This window comes from Capra hircus, chromosome 10, assembly GCF_001704415.2.
Source record: "Capra hircus breed San Clemente chromosome 10, ASM170441v1, whole genome shotgun sequence".
In the NCBI taxonomy this organism is placed as follows: domain Eukaryota; kingdom Metazoa; phylum Chordata; class Mammalia; order Artiodactyla; family Bovidae; genus Capra; species Capra hircus.
The window spans coordinates 78,296,886-78,312,549 of NC_030817.1; the positions used below are offsets into that span (position 1 = coordinate 78,296,886).

Here is a 15,664-nt window from a genome sequence, read left to right on the forward strand (position 1 = left end):
GGACACGACTGAAGTGACTTAGCAGCAGCAGCAGCAGCAGCAGCAGCAGCAGGGTTGGCCACAAAAGAAGTTTGTGTGACATTTGGAAGGTCGTTGTGATGAAGCAGCCACAGTTTTTATGTTTGGGTTGGTACGGGGCTCCAGGGACTATGGTTACTCACAGGCGTTCCTCCTGATCTGATAGCTCATTGTTGACTCACAACCCCTCCACTTCCCACGAGACCTCCTCCTTATCTTCTGTTTGTCTTGGGCCGAGTATGTATGTAGCCAAGTAAGTGCGTATGTATGCCAAATGACACCCACTTCTCCTAAGCTCACCCTCTACTGTGAGACTGAGGGAGGTGAGACATAGACAAGTTTTAGTGTGTCTACGTGGGTTCCATTACCCTCATGGTTCTAGTATGTCCTTATGAGTCACAGTTTGTCTATGCTTCAGTCTCTCCCTAACTTTGCTCTAGCTGATTAACAATGAATTCAGTCTCAACACCAGATACAAAGATAACAGCTTTGTATACACTCTTCCACCAGATCTAGCAATTGCCTGAGTTCTAATCTTCATCACTAATTTCTTATTTGACACCACTGGTGATCTGCTTCTCTGATGGTACCTTAAGTGACACGTCTAAGACGAAAGGACTAAGGAAATTATTTTCATGACAATTCCAGATAACTATGATTTGTGATGTTAGTGTATTTTAGTGAAACTGTCACTTTTAATTAACTTTGGAAAAAGTTTAGACAATTTTACACATGTTCTGTATGATTAATTTAGTCAAAAATTCAAGAGGAGAATGTAAACAGTAGAAAGTTTCTCTGGACATAGAAGAAGCTTTAATTTAGAATTAAATTCTCTGATTCAGACCACACATTAAGCAATCACATGATTAGCACTTCTTGTCTGGGGTCTGCAGGTGTGCATTTCAGCTGGGGTCCTGCAGCAGCGGAGCTCTCGTATTAAGCTCTGGGGTTTTTGTACAGCTTTTCCCATTACTTCAAGCATTGTGATAGTCTCTTTTTGTACGTGTACTTGAGAGCTCCCTTAGAGCACAGAAGTACTTTGCAGAGTCTTCCAGCTGTAAGGCTGAAATGGTGAGGCTGATGGATTTATATGCTTTCTGGAAGTTTACAGAGTAGCGGCCATTCGCTGCATTCCCATGTTCTGAATGTTGATGAATAAGGAGAGTCATCTGTCCCCTGGGAAGCTGCTTATACCAATAAATGGAGTAGTAGTACGTGAACCAACCTATTCCATACTGACAGTCAAAAATGACTGACTGCCCCACTTGCCTGATTATGTCTGACTGCTCTTGAGTAACTTTCTGGGCCACACAAGATCCTGTGGAAAATGTGAGAAAACAGAGCTGAAATAGGAACAAAATAATGCAGAAATTAATTTTGGACCGACTCAAATATATACAACCCAAACTGAAATCATAAGACGCTGCTTTTCCCCACTCCTCCTTTCCTCCCCAAGTCCCTGCGAAGCTCCTCATGCCTGTGTGCGGGCCTTTCACCCTGAACACGCGCACCCATGCTTGGAAGCATCCCTACCAGGGAAGGTGGAGGCCAGGAGCACCCAGAGCAGACTGGAGAGCGGCATGAGGCACGGATTCTGTACATAAATGTGTTTAATTCTGCCCCAAGCTAAGAATTCTTTAACTGCCTGACAGCACATATACAGGCACCTGGCTCCTGTGTGGCTCCTCCCACAGACAGGAAGTGGGGTTTGTCATGTTCATAGACCAGCTTGTCTGTGCCCAGATGGGAAAAAGTCTGGCTCACTACAAACCTTTACTTTGTCCACTTGTCTTTCCCTGGTCATTAAGTTTGGCAGATCCTGAAAAGGGGCATGAAGAAAGCAATTAATGTTAAAGGTTTAAACTGAGGGAAACGGAAGGTTAAACAAGTTGACATACATTGGTATTTATTCAGTAAAATAATTTTTTCCATCTTGTTTAAGATATAACTTAGTATAGCCTCTGAAACATTCTTGTAATTGACTGATTGGTCATTCATTTAGCCTATACTTACTTTCCTCCATCCAGAATCTAGTGACTATTTTAAAACTTTCACAGATCTTAGGCCTTCTGAGTGAAAAGCAATCTTAACCAAAGTAATTAATGTCTCATCTTTTATATATATATACACTGAATTCCAGGACTCTACTTAGATTTTTCAATAAATAAAACTACTTCAACATGAAATGATTTAAAAACATTAGTTCATCTGAATTTCAGAGTCTATTCGATGGTTTATATTTAAATGAAATTATAACTGGAATAAAATATATTCTTTTGAAATCTGATATTGAGTCTTATGTATTAGACTTTGAGGGAAATCAGGCTATTCAATCCTGTTGCCTCTAAATGTAGAACTGTACTTATTAGATCATGTGTACTAGAATCATCCAAATGTCACATTTTTTATCTCATTGGTCCAGAGTATTCAGTCTAACTTCTCAGTCACTCATTATTATTTCTCTTTGTAAAATTAAGATAAACATGCCAGATCTTTCTCTGATGTACCGCTATAATGCACTTCTACAAAACTCAGTATCTACAGACTGCAGGCACTTAGTACCTGTCAATACCACAGAAGTTGGTGACTGAAGCTCTGTGCGCTGTGTCATGTTCATGTGGAATGTAGCTGTCCATCTTCCGTTTGGTTTCAGTGTTGTAATGGATGAATTAATGTAAAAGAACCAAAGGCAAATAGACAAGTAGAAAAGAAACATACGGGCAAGGTCTAAAACAGTGCCAGTTCATGGAATTTAAGATCAAAATGACTCATGAATGAGTGAAGCAGGGAGATGAGTTTGTATTTATCTGGGACATCTACTCTTCTGTCCCATTTGACTTCTGAGTGCTGGCAGGTAGCTAATGCCCGGGCTTGAAATTATTTGTAACTAAGCAGAGGAGATCATGAATGACTGCATCAGCCTGTGCAGCAGCATGATGTTATAAAATATAGATATATATTAATATAACAATCACATGAAAGTGAAGTCATCAGTCGTGTTCGATTCTTTGTGACCCCATGGACTGTAGACTACCAGGCTCCCTCCTCCATGGGATTCTCCAGGCAAGAGTACTGGAGTGGGTTGCCATTTCCTTCTCCAGGGGATCTTCCTGACGCAGGGATCAAATCCAGGTCTCCTGCATTCCAGGCAGACGCTTTAACCTCTGAGCCACCAGGGAAGCCCCCACATAAATATTAGTAAATTGATATTGATGACATTTTTATCAAAATACAGACCATAATCTTATATATCAGTTTTTATATGTGCTCTTTGGTTCTGATATGAAGCTCTATGAAGTTTTATCACATATATAGGTTCTTGTACCACCACTAAAATCATGACACATCTCTCTAAAAAAAACCCTCTTTGCATACCCTCCCTATCCCTGCAACTCTTTATAATCCCAGTAACTACTAATATCCTTTTTAGCTCTATATTTTGTCCTTTTGAGAATATTGTATAAGTAGAACCACACCATATATACAATCATAATAATCCAATAAGTGTAGACATACATCATGTAGCCTCTGAGACTGATTTTTCTTTCATTCAGCATAACTTCCTGAGGTCCATCCTGGCTATTGTTGTTTAGTTGCTAAGTCATGTCATACTCTTTTTAGACCCCGTGTACTGTAGACTGCCAGGCCCCTCAGTCCTTGGAATTTTCCAGGGAAGAATACTGGAGGGGGTTGCCATTTCCTTCTCCAGGGGATCTTCCTGACCCAGGGATCGAACCTGGGTCTTCTGCACTGCAGGCAGATTCTTTACCACTGACCCATCTAGGAATCCCCATCTAGGCTATTGCAAGTATCAACATGTTTTAATCACTACAGACTCACCAACTTACGATGTTTTGACTTCAGATTTTTAAATTTACAGTGGTAAGAAAGTGATACACATTCAGTGGTAACCGTACTTTGAATTTGTAAATTTGATCTTTTCCCATGCTAACAAGATGTGGTGTATATTCTCTGGTGATTCTGGGCAGCAGCAGTGAGCTGAGCTCCTGGCCCACCCTGAGATCATGATGGTAAACAACCCGCCCACTTGCATTCATTCTGTGCTCATATAGTCCCTCTGCTGCTTTTCACTTTCAGTGTATCTGTGCTCAGTCACTGCAGTCATGTCTGACTCTTTGCAACCCTATGGACTGAAGCCCACCAGGCTCCTCTGTCCATGAAATTCTCCAGGCAAGATTATGGGAGTGGCCTGCCATGTCCTCCTCCAGGGCATCTTCCTCATCCAGGGGTTGAACCCGAGTCTGTTACGTTACCTGCATTGGCAGGCCAGATTCTTTACCATGAGTGCCACCTGGGAGCCCCACTTTCAGTTCAGTTCAGTTCAGTCACTCAGTAATATCTGACTCTTTGTGACCCCATGCAGCACGCCAATTTTAGTACAGTACTCGAGGAATTGCATATTTTCAACACTGTTGTATAAAATAGACTTTATGTTAGATGATTTCTTCCAACTGTACACTAATGTAAATGTTGAGCACCGTTAAGTTAGGCTGGGTTAGGAATACGGATCTTTGTCAATATATGGTATAGGACAAAGGTCTGTCTAGTCAAAGCTATGGTTTTTCCACCAGTTATGTATTGATGTGAGAGTTGGATCATAAAGAAAGCTGAGTGCTGAAGAACTGGTGCTTTTGAACTGTGGTGTTGGAGAAGATTCTTGAGAGCCCCTTAGACATCAAGGGGATCAAAACAGTCAATCCTAAAAGAAATGAACCCTGAATATTTGTTGGAAGGACTGATGATGAAGCTGAAGTTACAGTACTTTGGGCACCTGATGCAAAGAACTGATTCATTGGAAAAGACCCTGATGCTGGGAAAGACTGAAGGCAGGAGGAGAAGGGGACAACAGAGGATGAGATGGTTGGATGGCATCATCAACTTAATGGACATGAGTTTGAGCAGGCTCAGGGAGTTGGTACTGGACAGGGAAAACTGGTGTGCTGCAGTCCATGGTTGCAAAGAGACAGACGTGACTGAGCAACTGAACTGAACTGAGGGTCCATTTTGAGACTGTGCTCAAAGTTTTGTATAAGATGTGATATTTAGGCCAAGTTTTGATTATTTCCCAACAATATTCAATTGTCCCAATGTCATTTGCTCATGAGACTATGTCACTTCTATTGAGTTGTCGTTGCACTTTTTCAAAATATGTTTTCCCAACCTGTGTAGATCTACCTCTACACACTTACAAAGTGACATAAACTTAATGATATTTATTCATTTCCCTTAAAACATTATAGAACCTGCAGAATAGTTTTCTTTTTATTATTAATATTTATAATTTGTGTTTTTTCTTTTTTCAGTAGATAATTCTACATAGGAATATATCAATGTTATTAATCTTTTTAACAAAGTTGACTTTGTATTTCATGGTTATCTCCATAGCATTCTTTGTATTTCACCAATCCAACATTTTCTTATTGACTTCTTTCAGTTGGTGATGAGTTTAACTTGCTTTTCCTTCATCTTTTGCTGCAAGTCTTAATAGTTTTCAACTTTTTTTTCTTCAGTCATACAAGTATTTAAAAAGATAATTTTCCTTCCATGTATTATTTTAGCTGCACCTCATACATGTTTATATCATGTGCTCTCACAATATTTACTTTCAAAATATTTTCTAAAGTCATTGTAATTGTTTCTTTAACCCATGGTTATTTTTAAGTTAGTGCATGTATTCCAAATGTTTGGGAGTTTTTAGAGACATCTTTTAACAACTGATTTTCTGTATCAATTCCATTTTGATGAAAGAATAAATTCTGTATAATTTCATTTTCTTAAATATATTAAGACTTTTTATGCACAAATTTTGTGTGTGCATGTTTCATCTGCACAGCAGGATGTGTCTGGAGCCTCGGCTGCAGGTTTGGGTACAGGCTGCAGGTGTCTGGGGAGCACTGTGCACTTGCTGCACAGAAGTAGGTGGCTGAGTCTCCAGGCTGGGAAGTTGCAATATGCAATGAGAGCTGTTTGGCACTCTTATTGAGGAAAACTGTGAGTCTTCCATCTTCCATTTCATTCACAGCTGAACGTATGGCTATCAAGAATGCAGGGGCTTTACCAGGATATTGTCGGTACCACGGGAAGTAGTTAAACAAACTGCTCTCATAACTACAGTTCAAAATGGAAATCTCTCCTTCCTGGACTGTCAGAGATCGAGGGCTCTGTTTGACCTGCTGTTGGTCACTTTTTTCTTTCTGTTGTACATTCACCCCTGCTTAAAGAGATAAAAGCCATTAATTCCATAAAATATATTCCTTTTTTAAAGTTTCTATCTGCATGAACTTGTTTATAATCCAATTGTCTCAGTCCCCCTAATTAACAAAGTAGCCTAGGTTTTCTCCTCCACAACTTACAGACTAGCTGAAGCCACAGGATCAAAAATGATGTTCCCAGTATCTTGTCCATTGTTTCTGGCACCAGTGCTCAGCGGCAACTCAAGTTCCTGTTCTGCTCTTCTCAGCCAGCTAGAACTTTGACTTGAAGTTCACACCTGCTTTTCTTTCAGTGGGCCTCACCCTATCACAATTGCTTTCACTTAAACCTATCTCTCTCAAAAGTACTAGTTCTCATTTGGTGCTAATTTAGAATCACCAAAAATCAAATTAATTGGGAATCAGAAATGCACACCCCCAACTTAAATGGATAAAGAGCATGTTAGAATTTCTCCCACAGTATCCCCTTCTTCCTTTCCTACACTTCCTAGAAGTTTAAATATCACATATCAGGACAACTTGATGTATTAATAGGGAATAATGTTATATTACAATGGGGAAGAGAGGGACTCCCAAGAAGTCACAAGATTAGTATATAGGGGGCTCCTCTCTCTCTCTCTTTTTTTTGTTTGCAAACTACTTAAAGTCTACTGAGAATACACAAGGGACAAAATATATCATAACTAGCTAAGCTTCCCTGGTGGCTAGGATGGTAAAGAATCTGTCCGCCAAGCAGGAGACCTGGGTTTGTTCCCTAGGTCAGGAAGATCCCCTGGAGAAAGAAATGGCAATCCACCCCAGTATTCTTGCCTGGAGAATGCCACGGACAGAGGGAGCCTGGCGGGGTCACAATGTCAGAAACTACTGAGTAACTAACACTTTCACTTTCACAAGCTAAGCTTATGCATTAGAACATAAAGAATATATAGTCTTTTTGCCCTGGTGTAACTTAAATTTTAACACCATCGTTCAGATGTTTCCACACTTTACATGACCTTAAGAAGTAGAAAAAAAAAAGATAATTAAATCAATTTTAATTTATATTACTTCTAAAATATAAACCAGGCAAATAAAATGTTTCCAAGAATAAGCATGGAGAAAACAAATTGAGAAGCACTGGAATAATCTATTCTGAAGGATCTTTGACCTCCCAAGGATAAAATTGACTAGAAAAATTCTGCAGAATTCAGAAGATATGGGACCATGATCATTCTGTAATGAAACATTTTTGGTAGTTCTCATCCTGAGTTACATCTTAACCTCACAGGTAAAATACAAAACTGTGAAGAATCAGTTTGGCTTTTGAGGTCAACACATCAGGTTATAGAGTGAGAAATTAAGGAGTGTCTCCTCCAGCACAGTGGGTGAGAAAGACCTGAAATGGGGGCGAGCGCCTAATGAAAAGACAGACACATATATTTTGGCAAATGGGGAGTCAGGGGGCCCTCCCGCTGTCCATGGCAGGAAGAAAAAATGGCTCCTTTCAGCCCACACTTTTATTGGCAGAAGACACATGAGATCATTAGGGAATAGTTATACTGGAGAGTTTGATTAGCACACCATAAAGAGGGAGTAAAGTTAAGGCTCTGCTGTTGATCAGGAACATCTTGTTTTGTTTCCATGGGGACGGAGGCAGGTGTAGGCAGCAAAGCAGATCAGAGAGCAAGTCCACCCAAGAATGTCCCTTCAGCATGCTTACTAGGACAATCACAAGGGCGCAGTTTGCCGCACCCTCCAGTCACGGGGGAGCTTCTGGTCTCTGCTCCGCCAGGCTGCAACAAAGGAGCTCGTATTTTTGAAGCACAGAGAATAGTTTGTGGTCTCTGCATTGATGTGATCTCAGATACTCTCAAAGAAAAACATCTTCACAGTTCAACAGGAAACAATGATAACCATTCCCAATCCTCAATCTAATCCCATCTAGTCCAGCTCTCTAAGGGGATTTTTTATTGTTAAATTTTGGTGTGTTTTCTTTTTTATTCATTTTTGTTGTTGTTGTTGTTGTTAACACATGTCTTCAGTATATATTTACTAGCGATACTAAGTGCCAACTAAATGCTCATACTTGGGTCTCATTTAAGAAAGAGACAGAAATAACACTCTTCAGTCAACCCACTCCCAATACTCAAGTACATTCAGATAAAAGCTACTAAAGAGAAACGTGTTTCTATATGATGCACTCAAGAAAATGATATTGGACTCGCTTCTGGGCTCAGTCAGAGTGTAGTTCTGATGGAGGAGCAGCTTGAACTGGAAACTTACACCATCACTAGATTTCTTAGTAAAGAATGGGGTAAGGGAATTCTGGAACTGATTAACTCAGTATGATTGCAGTTTGGGCTGTATCTGGGTGAAAACATTATAAATTTATATTAGAGAAACTAATGTGGCCTTAATCTTAAAGGACAATATATATTATTTACAGAGACATTAACTCTCAAATTCATACTTTTCAAATTGTTAGACAAATATAGACAGATACTATTTAGGAAGATAGATGGATACATACATACATGCAAGAATGATAGATGTAAATTGAACCAAAGTTGGAGATAAAAATTTGATAGATATTTAAAGAATCCTTTCTGGCTCCTTGAAGGATCTGTGTATGTGGGACAAAAATTAATCTTCTCTGAAGCAGCGTTGCCTCTCTGTGGCCATACAGAGATATTACTCTGAATGACTTTATCCAGCTTCTTAAAATGGGGAAAAGACAGGTTTCTTCAGTAAGTTGTGTTGACCATACTGAACACCTACAAGGATAAGACCAAAACTAGAATATTTTCTCACAACATATATAAATATAAACTCAAAATGCATCAAAGACTGAAATGTAAGACCTGAAACCCTAAAACTTATAAAAGAAAATATAGACAGTATGTTCATTGATGTTCCTCTTTGCAATATTTTTTTCTGTCTCAAAGGCAATGGCAACAAAAGCAAAAATAAATAAATGGGACCTAATCAAACTAAAATCTAATGCACAGCAAAGAAACCACCGGCAAAAATAAAAGGCAAACTACTGAATGGGAGTAGATATTTGCAATAAGGGGTTAGTATCCAAAATACATAAAGACATCATATATCTCAATATCAAAAACACAGTCTGATTAGAAAAATGGGCCTAGGACCTGAGTAGCCATTTTTTCAAAGAGTTAGCCAACAGGTACATGAACAGATACCCAAAGTCTCTTAATATTCAGAAAAAGAGCAAATCTATGTCAAAATGAGGTGTCACCTCACATCTATCAGTATGGCTATCATCAAAAAAAAAACAAAAAATAACAAGTGTGGCGAGGATGCCGAAGAGAGGAAACCCTAGTGCACTGCTGCTGGGTTGGAAACTGCTGCAACTACTATGGAAAACATTTGGAGATTCCTCTCAAAACACTGAAAATATAACTTCCATATAATCCAGCAATTCCACTCCTGGGTATTTATCCAAAGAAAAAAAACTCTTCAAAACTGTATCTGCACCCAAATGTTTATAGTAGCATTATTTACAATAACCAAGATCCAGAACCAAGCTAAGTGTTCATTCAGAGATGAATGGATAGAGAAAATACCAATCTTCCATCTAACTATCTATACACACACACACACACACACACACACACACACACACTACAATGGAACATTAATCAAATATATAAAAAAGAATGTAATCGTGCCAAATGGAACAACATGGATAGATACGGAGTGTATTATACTTAGCGAAATAAGTCAGATAAAGAAAGATAAATACTGTGTTTTTACTTATATATGATATATAAAAGCAAAGCAAAACAAAGGAACAAATAGAACAAAAACAGAATCACAGCAACAAACAGCAGACTGCCAGGTATTTCCCCATAAAAGGTGATTTTATTTGAGATCACCAAAGGACTGCAGTCCGGATCAGCAACCATGAGGAGCCACATGCAAGTCCCCACTGGACAAGGAAAGGAAATGCTTTTATAGAGAAGACAAGGAAATCAGGAGGGTTACAGTAAACAGAGTGCCCTTGACTTTCCATTGACCGCGTCCTGACCAGGGAAGAAGAGGCTTCTTTCATCTTCCCTTTGCCCTCTGTGATGTCTGCAGGTCGGGAGAGGGCCCCCTCTTCTGCAAGCTCTATTTAATTGAGATTTCTGTGCATTAAATTTTTATACCTTATAGGACAGAGTCAGAAAGATATTTGATTCCAGGAGATGAGGGAGCCATGGTGGTGGAAGTAGGATGTTGGAGTGAATCAAGAAGGGGCCTTGAGCCATGGAATCCAAGTGGCTTCCAAGCTACAAAATGAAAGGAAACAGGTTCTTCCTCAGAGAATCTGGAAGGAATCAACCCTGCCAAGACCTTGATGTAGACAGCAAAATGGATTTTAGATATTTTGCCCCCAGAACTATAAGAAATATTTTATAAGTGATCAAGTTCATACTAAACATTGAGCAAATATTTTCTCTTCACTTTGGTGCACTCATAGGATGGGATACCAGTGCGTGCAGTTGCCTGTTGGGACATATCGTGGTGAGACAGACCTGAACATCAGGCACCCAACCAAGCCGGATAATATATTTACTGGAGAAATTTCTCTCTTCTTTTAGTTGCTTTCCATGTTTACTGTTTTGGAGTCTGGCTTACTGTGGGAAATATTTCTTTTAATTCTGGCATCTTATCAGCTATTCTTTTAGTTATAATTAGAGATTATAGTGCAGAAGGAGATACAGATTGAGAAGGGTAAAAACCAAATCCCAAATCTGTAGGGCTAAAAAGTGTTTGTGGTTATAACTATACCAATGTAGATAAGAAATACTAAGTACTGCAAATGCCTTATGGTGACCTCATGGAGGCCTCATGGTGTGACTGTGGCTGGAGGAGGGGCTGAGCTCCACGAAGGGTTTGTGTATGGGCTCCCTGCTTATTTTGCAACTTCCCATTAGTTATCTATCTTACACAAACTACTTTTTAACTGTTAACTATTGTTATTTTTTCCCTGTGCTTTGTCTCTAGTAGGTTATTTTAAAAGAAAAATGAGGGTTTTTAAAACATATGCAAGGCAAGTCTTTGCTTTTTCTCAGACTGTATGAATAATAATGGTTCTGTGTATATGGATTTTGAGGTAAAAAGAATGGAAAATAAGGACCTGTTTATTTTCACTGAGGTAAAATTGAAGTGATCTGTAGGCATGGGGATCAGATGGACAGTCCAAGATTATTGCCAATGTTTACTAAAGGAACTGTGAGAAATAGTGTATAAAAATAAAGCTGATTAAGAATTAATAATTATTATTGTGCACACAGTGGGTATTAGAGAAGTTAAATAGAAGAGAGAAAAGAGGAGAGGAGCAACCTGAGTTGGTTTCTTGAAACGTTGCCAAAGCAATGTGTTTAACCTAGAATGCCTGTTATAGGCCCCTGCTAAGATAAAGAAAGCTTTTTTTTTTTTACCTTCATACCCTATTGTCTAGACATACAAGAAGAGATAAGGAAGTTCACTACAGGTAGGTATAGTTGCACCTCCACTTCAGGGGGCTTCTTAGAGCCAGGGATGTGGCTGTCAGGCAGGTCACTAACTGACCTCCAGCTCTTCCTGCAGCATCAGTGCTGATTCAGTGAGACCAGAACAGACCTGCCTATAATGAGACAGTGTCTCTATTCAGATTTCAATCAGAACTCTGTTCTATAGACACAGGAGCATGGAATATAATGTTACTGATTCCCTATGAAGAGCATTCCCAACATGAGAAGGGTAGTGGAAAACATGGCTATGCAGGAAGGAAGTTGAGATCCATTTTGTGGAAGATCTCCCCTCAGGAGCAGGAAGGAATATGCCAGAAGGTGCTGAGTCTTTATTACAGGGAAATCTGAGATTCAAAGGATCCCAAAGTAAGCAAGTTCTAGTGGCTATCAGGAAGAAATGCATCCTTGACAATTACTGCTGCTGGTGCTGAGCTTATTCAAATGTACACCTCAGTGAGCTGTGAGATACAGAAGCTCATAGGAGTGAAATGGAGCTTTTATTAAAGGTCACATTTAAAGTTTCTGCAACACCACCTGGAGGTCAACAACTGGAACAAATCCTTTCTTGGGTATTTCCTGCTCTGTTTCCTCCCTGTTCTTACCAGGGTCGAATTTCTTCCCATTGTAATCTGATAAAAGTGTTTTCAGGGTTTCCCATATTAAATTGTTGTTGTTGTTGTTGTTGTTGTTGCTCAGTTGCTAAGTTGTGTCCAATTCTTTGAGACCTCATGGCTGCAGCATGCCAGGCTTCCCTGTCCTTCACTATCTCCCAGGATATGCTCAAACTCCTGTCTCCCGGTAGCTCAATTGGTAAAGAATCTGCCTGCAATGCAGGAGACCCCATATGGATTCCTGGGTTGGGAAGATCCACTGGAGAAGGGATAGGTTACCCACTCCAGGATTCTTGGGCTTCCCTGGTGGCTCAGCTGGTAAAGAATCCACCTGCAATGTGGGAGACCTGGCGTCAATCCCTGGGTTGGGAAGATCCCCTGGAGAAGGGAAAGGCTACTCACTTCAGTATTCTGGCCTGGAGAATTCCAATGGCTGTATAGTCCATGGGTTTGCAAAGATTTGGACACAGCTGAGTGACTTTCACTCACATGTTCATTGAGTCAATGATACCATCCAACTATATCATCCTCTGTCGCCATCTTCTCCTGCCCTTGATTTTTCCTGGTTCAAGATCTTGATTTTTCCCGGTTCAAGATCTTGATTTTTCCCAGATCTGAGGTCATTTGCAGAAATAAGAACAATAATACTAATGAAAATTGTTTTTCAATTTGATATAATATATTTATGTATTACATTAACCAACTTTAACTCCCTTCTCCAATTTGCCTACATGTAGTAACATAAGACATGCTAATATAAGTCAATGTTATATGTTATTATATCTCAGTAGTGAAGATACAGGATTCAATGGGAGGGTATGTCTTAAGTAGAAAAGAAAATAACATCTCCCACAAACGGATAAATGAATTTGCTATAATCTTTGCAAGATATGTTTAGAATATTTTGGGTTGAATGAGGAATTACTGCATCATATTAGCAAGAAGTGTGGTGCTAGAGAAGACTCTTGAGAGTCCCTTGGATTGCAAAGAGATCAAACCAGTCAATCCTAAAGGAAATCAACCCTGACTATTCATTGGAAGGACTGATAACGGAAGCTGAAACTTCAGTACTTTGGCTACTTGGTGAGAAAAGCCAACTCATTGGCTCAAAAGACCCTGATGCTGGGAAAGATTGAAGGCAAAAGAAGAAGACAGCAGCAGAGGTTGAGGTGGATGGATGGTATCACCAACTCAGTTGACATGAATTTGAGCAAACTCCAAAAGATAGTGGGAGATAGAGGATCCTGCAGTCCATGGGATCACAAACAGTCAGACACGACTTAGTGACTGAACAGCTACAACATCATTAGCAAGAAGCATAGTTTTGCTATGGTCTTTATTCAAAAGCTGTTAAAGAGTTAACTGGATGCCAAGTTAACAAAGAGGATACTGTAGCAGCTTTGTACTATCTTAACTAACTGGAAATATCTTTCTATCTATCTGATAAAGCACATCTTTATCAGAATGTGCTTCCCATATTTTTCTGGGTTAGGGTTGGCCACAAAAGAAATTTGCGTGACATTTGGAAGGTCGTTGTGATGAAGCAGCCACAGTTTTTATGTTTTGGTGGTTGGTGCAGGGTTCCAGGGACTATGGTTTCTCATGTTGCTGCTGATCTGATAGCTGATCTTATCATTGATTCACAACCCTTCCACTTCCCACCAAACCTCCTCCTCATCTTCTCTTTGTCTTGGACCAAGTAGGTATGTTAGCATGATGCCAAATGACACTCACTTCTACGTTCACTCACTACTGTGAAACTGAAGGAAGTGAGACATAGACAAGTGTTAGTGTGTATATGTGGGTTCCATTACCCTCCTGGTTCTAGTATGTCCTTATGAGTCACAGTTTGTCCATGCTTTGCTCTATATCCAACTTTGTTCTACAAATACTACTCTAGCTGATTAACAATGAATTCAGTCTCAGCACCATATACAAAGATAGCAGCTTTGTATATACACTCTTCCACCAGATCTAGCAATTGCCTGAGTTCTAATCTTTGCAACCAATTTTTTATTTGACACCACTGGTAATCTGCTTCTCTGATTGTATCTTAAGTGACACAAGTGTGAGAAGAAAGGACTAAGGAAATAATTTTCATGATTCTAGATAACTAGACCCAGGTTTGGGATGTGAGTGTAGTTTAGTGAAACTGTCACTTTACATTATTATAGAAAAAGTTTACAACTTTAGACAAGGTTACACATGCTCTGCATGATTGACTTAAAGTCAAGAATTCAAGAGGAGAATATTAGTAGAAAGTCACTCAGGAAACTTGCTTCCAAATTACATAGAAGAAGCTTTTATTTAGAATCAAATCTTCTGATCCAGATCACAGATTAAGGAACCACAGGACTACTGTTTCGTGTCTGGGGTCTGCAGCTGTACATTTCAACCTGGGTCCCGCAGTAGGGAGGCTCTCTCTTTTTAAGCTCTGGGGTTTTTGTTCAGCTTTTCCTATTACTTCAAGCACTGTGCGTTCCCAGAGAGCACAGAAGTATTTTCCAGAATGCTCCAGCTTTAAGGATGAAATGGTGAGGCTGATGAACTTCTGTGCTTTCTGAAAGTTTACAGAGTAGTGGCCGTCCCTTTCATTCCCATCTTCTGAATACTGATGAATGAGGTAAGTCATCTCTCCACTGGGAAGCTGCTTGTACCAAAATATCCAGTAGGTGTACACGTTCCAACTTGTTTCATACCGACAGTTCAAGATGACTACGTTCCGCACTTGACTGGTTATGTCTGGCTGATACTGAGTAACTTTCTGGGCCACACTAGATCCTGTGGGGGGCGGGGGGGGACAAGAAAATAGAGCTGAAATAGTGAACAAAATAATGTAGAAGTTCAACTAATTTTGGACCCAAATATTTACAAACCATACTGCGATCATACGATGCTTGCTTTTCCCCACTCCTCCTTTCCTCCCCAAGTCCCTGTGAAGCTCCACGTGCCTGTGTGCAGGCCTTTCACCCTGAACGTTCGCACCCATGCTTGAGAGCATCCCTACCAGAGAAGGTGAAGGCCAGGAGCAGCCAGAGCAGACTGGAGAGAGGCATGAGGCATGGATTCCCCTGCTCAAATGTGCTCAGTTCTTCCTCAAGCTAAGATTTCAGTGTCTTTGAGTGCCTGGCAGCACATATACATGGTAACTGGTTCCTGTGTGACTCCTCCCAAACAGGAAGTGGGGTCTGTGTACAGATGAAGACTGGCTCACCATACACCTTTCCTTTGTCTACTATTCTTTCCCTGGTTATTAAGTTTGGCAGATCCTGAAAAGGGGCATGAAGAAAGCAATTAATAT

General features: G+C 39.9%; 2 gene segments (V, D, J or C); both read right to left on the reverse strand.

The window, feature by feature from the left end:
* Positions 993–1,600, reverse strand: LOC102174653. The segment is given in 2 exon segments: positions 993–1,336; positions 1,552–1,600. Coding segments are annotated over 2 exon segments (393 nt in total).
* Positions 14,696–15,419, reverse strand: LOC102174113. The segment is given in 2 exon segments: positions 14,696–15,144; positions 15,371–15,419. Coding segments are annotated over 2 exon segments (498 nt in total).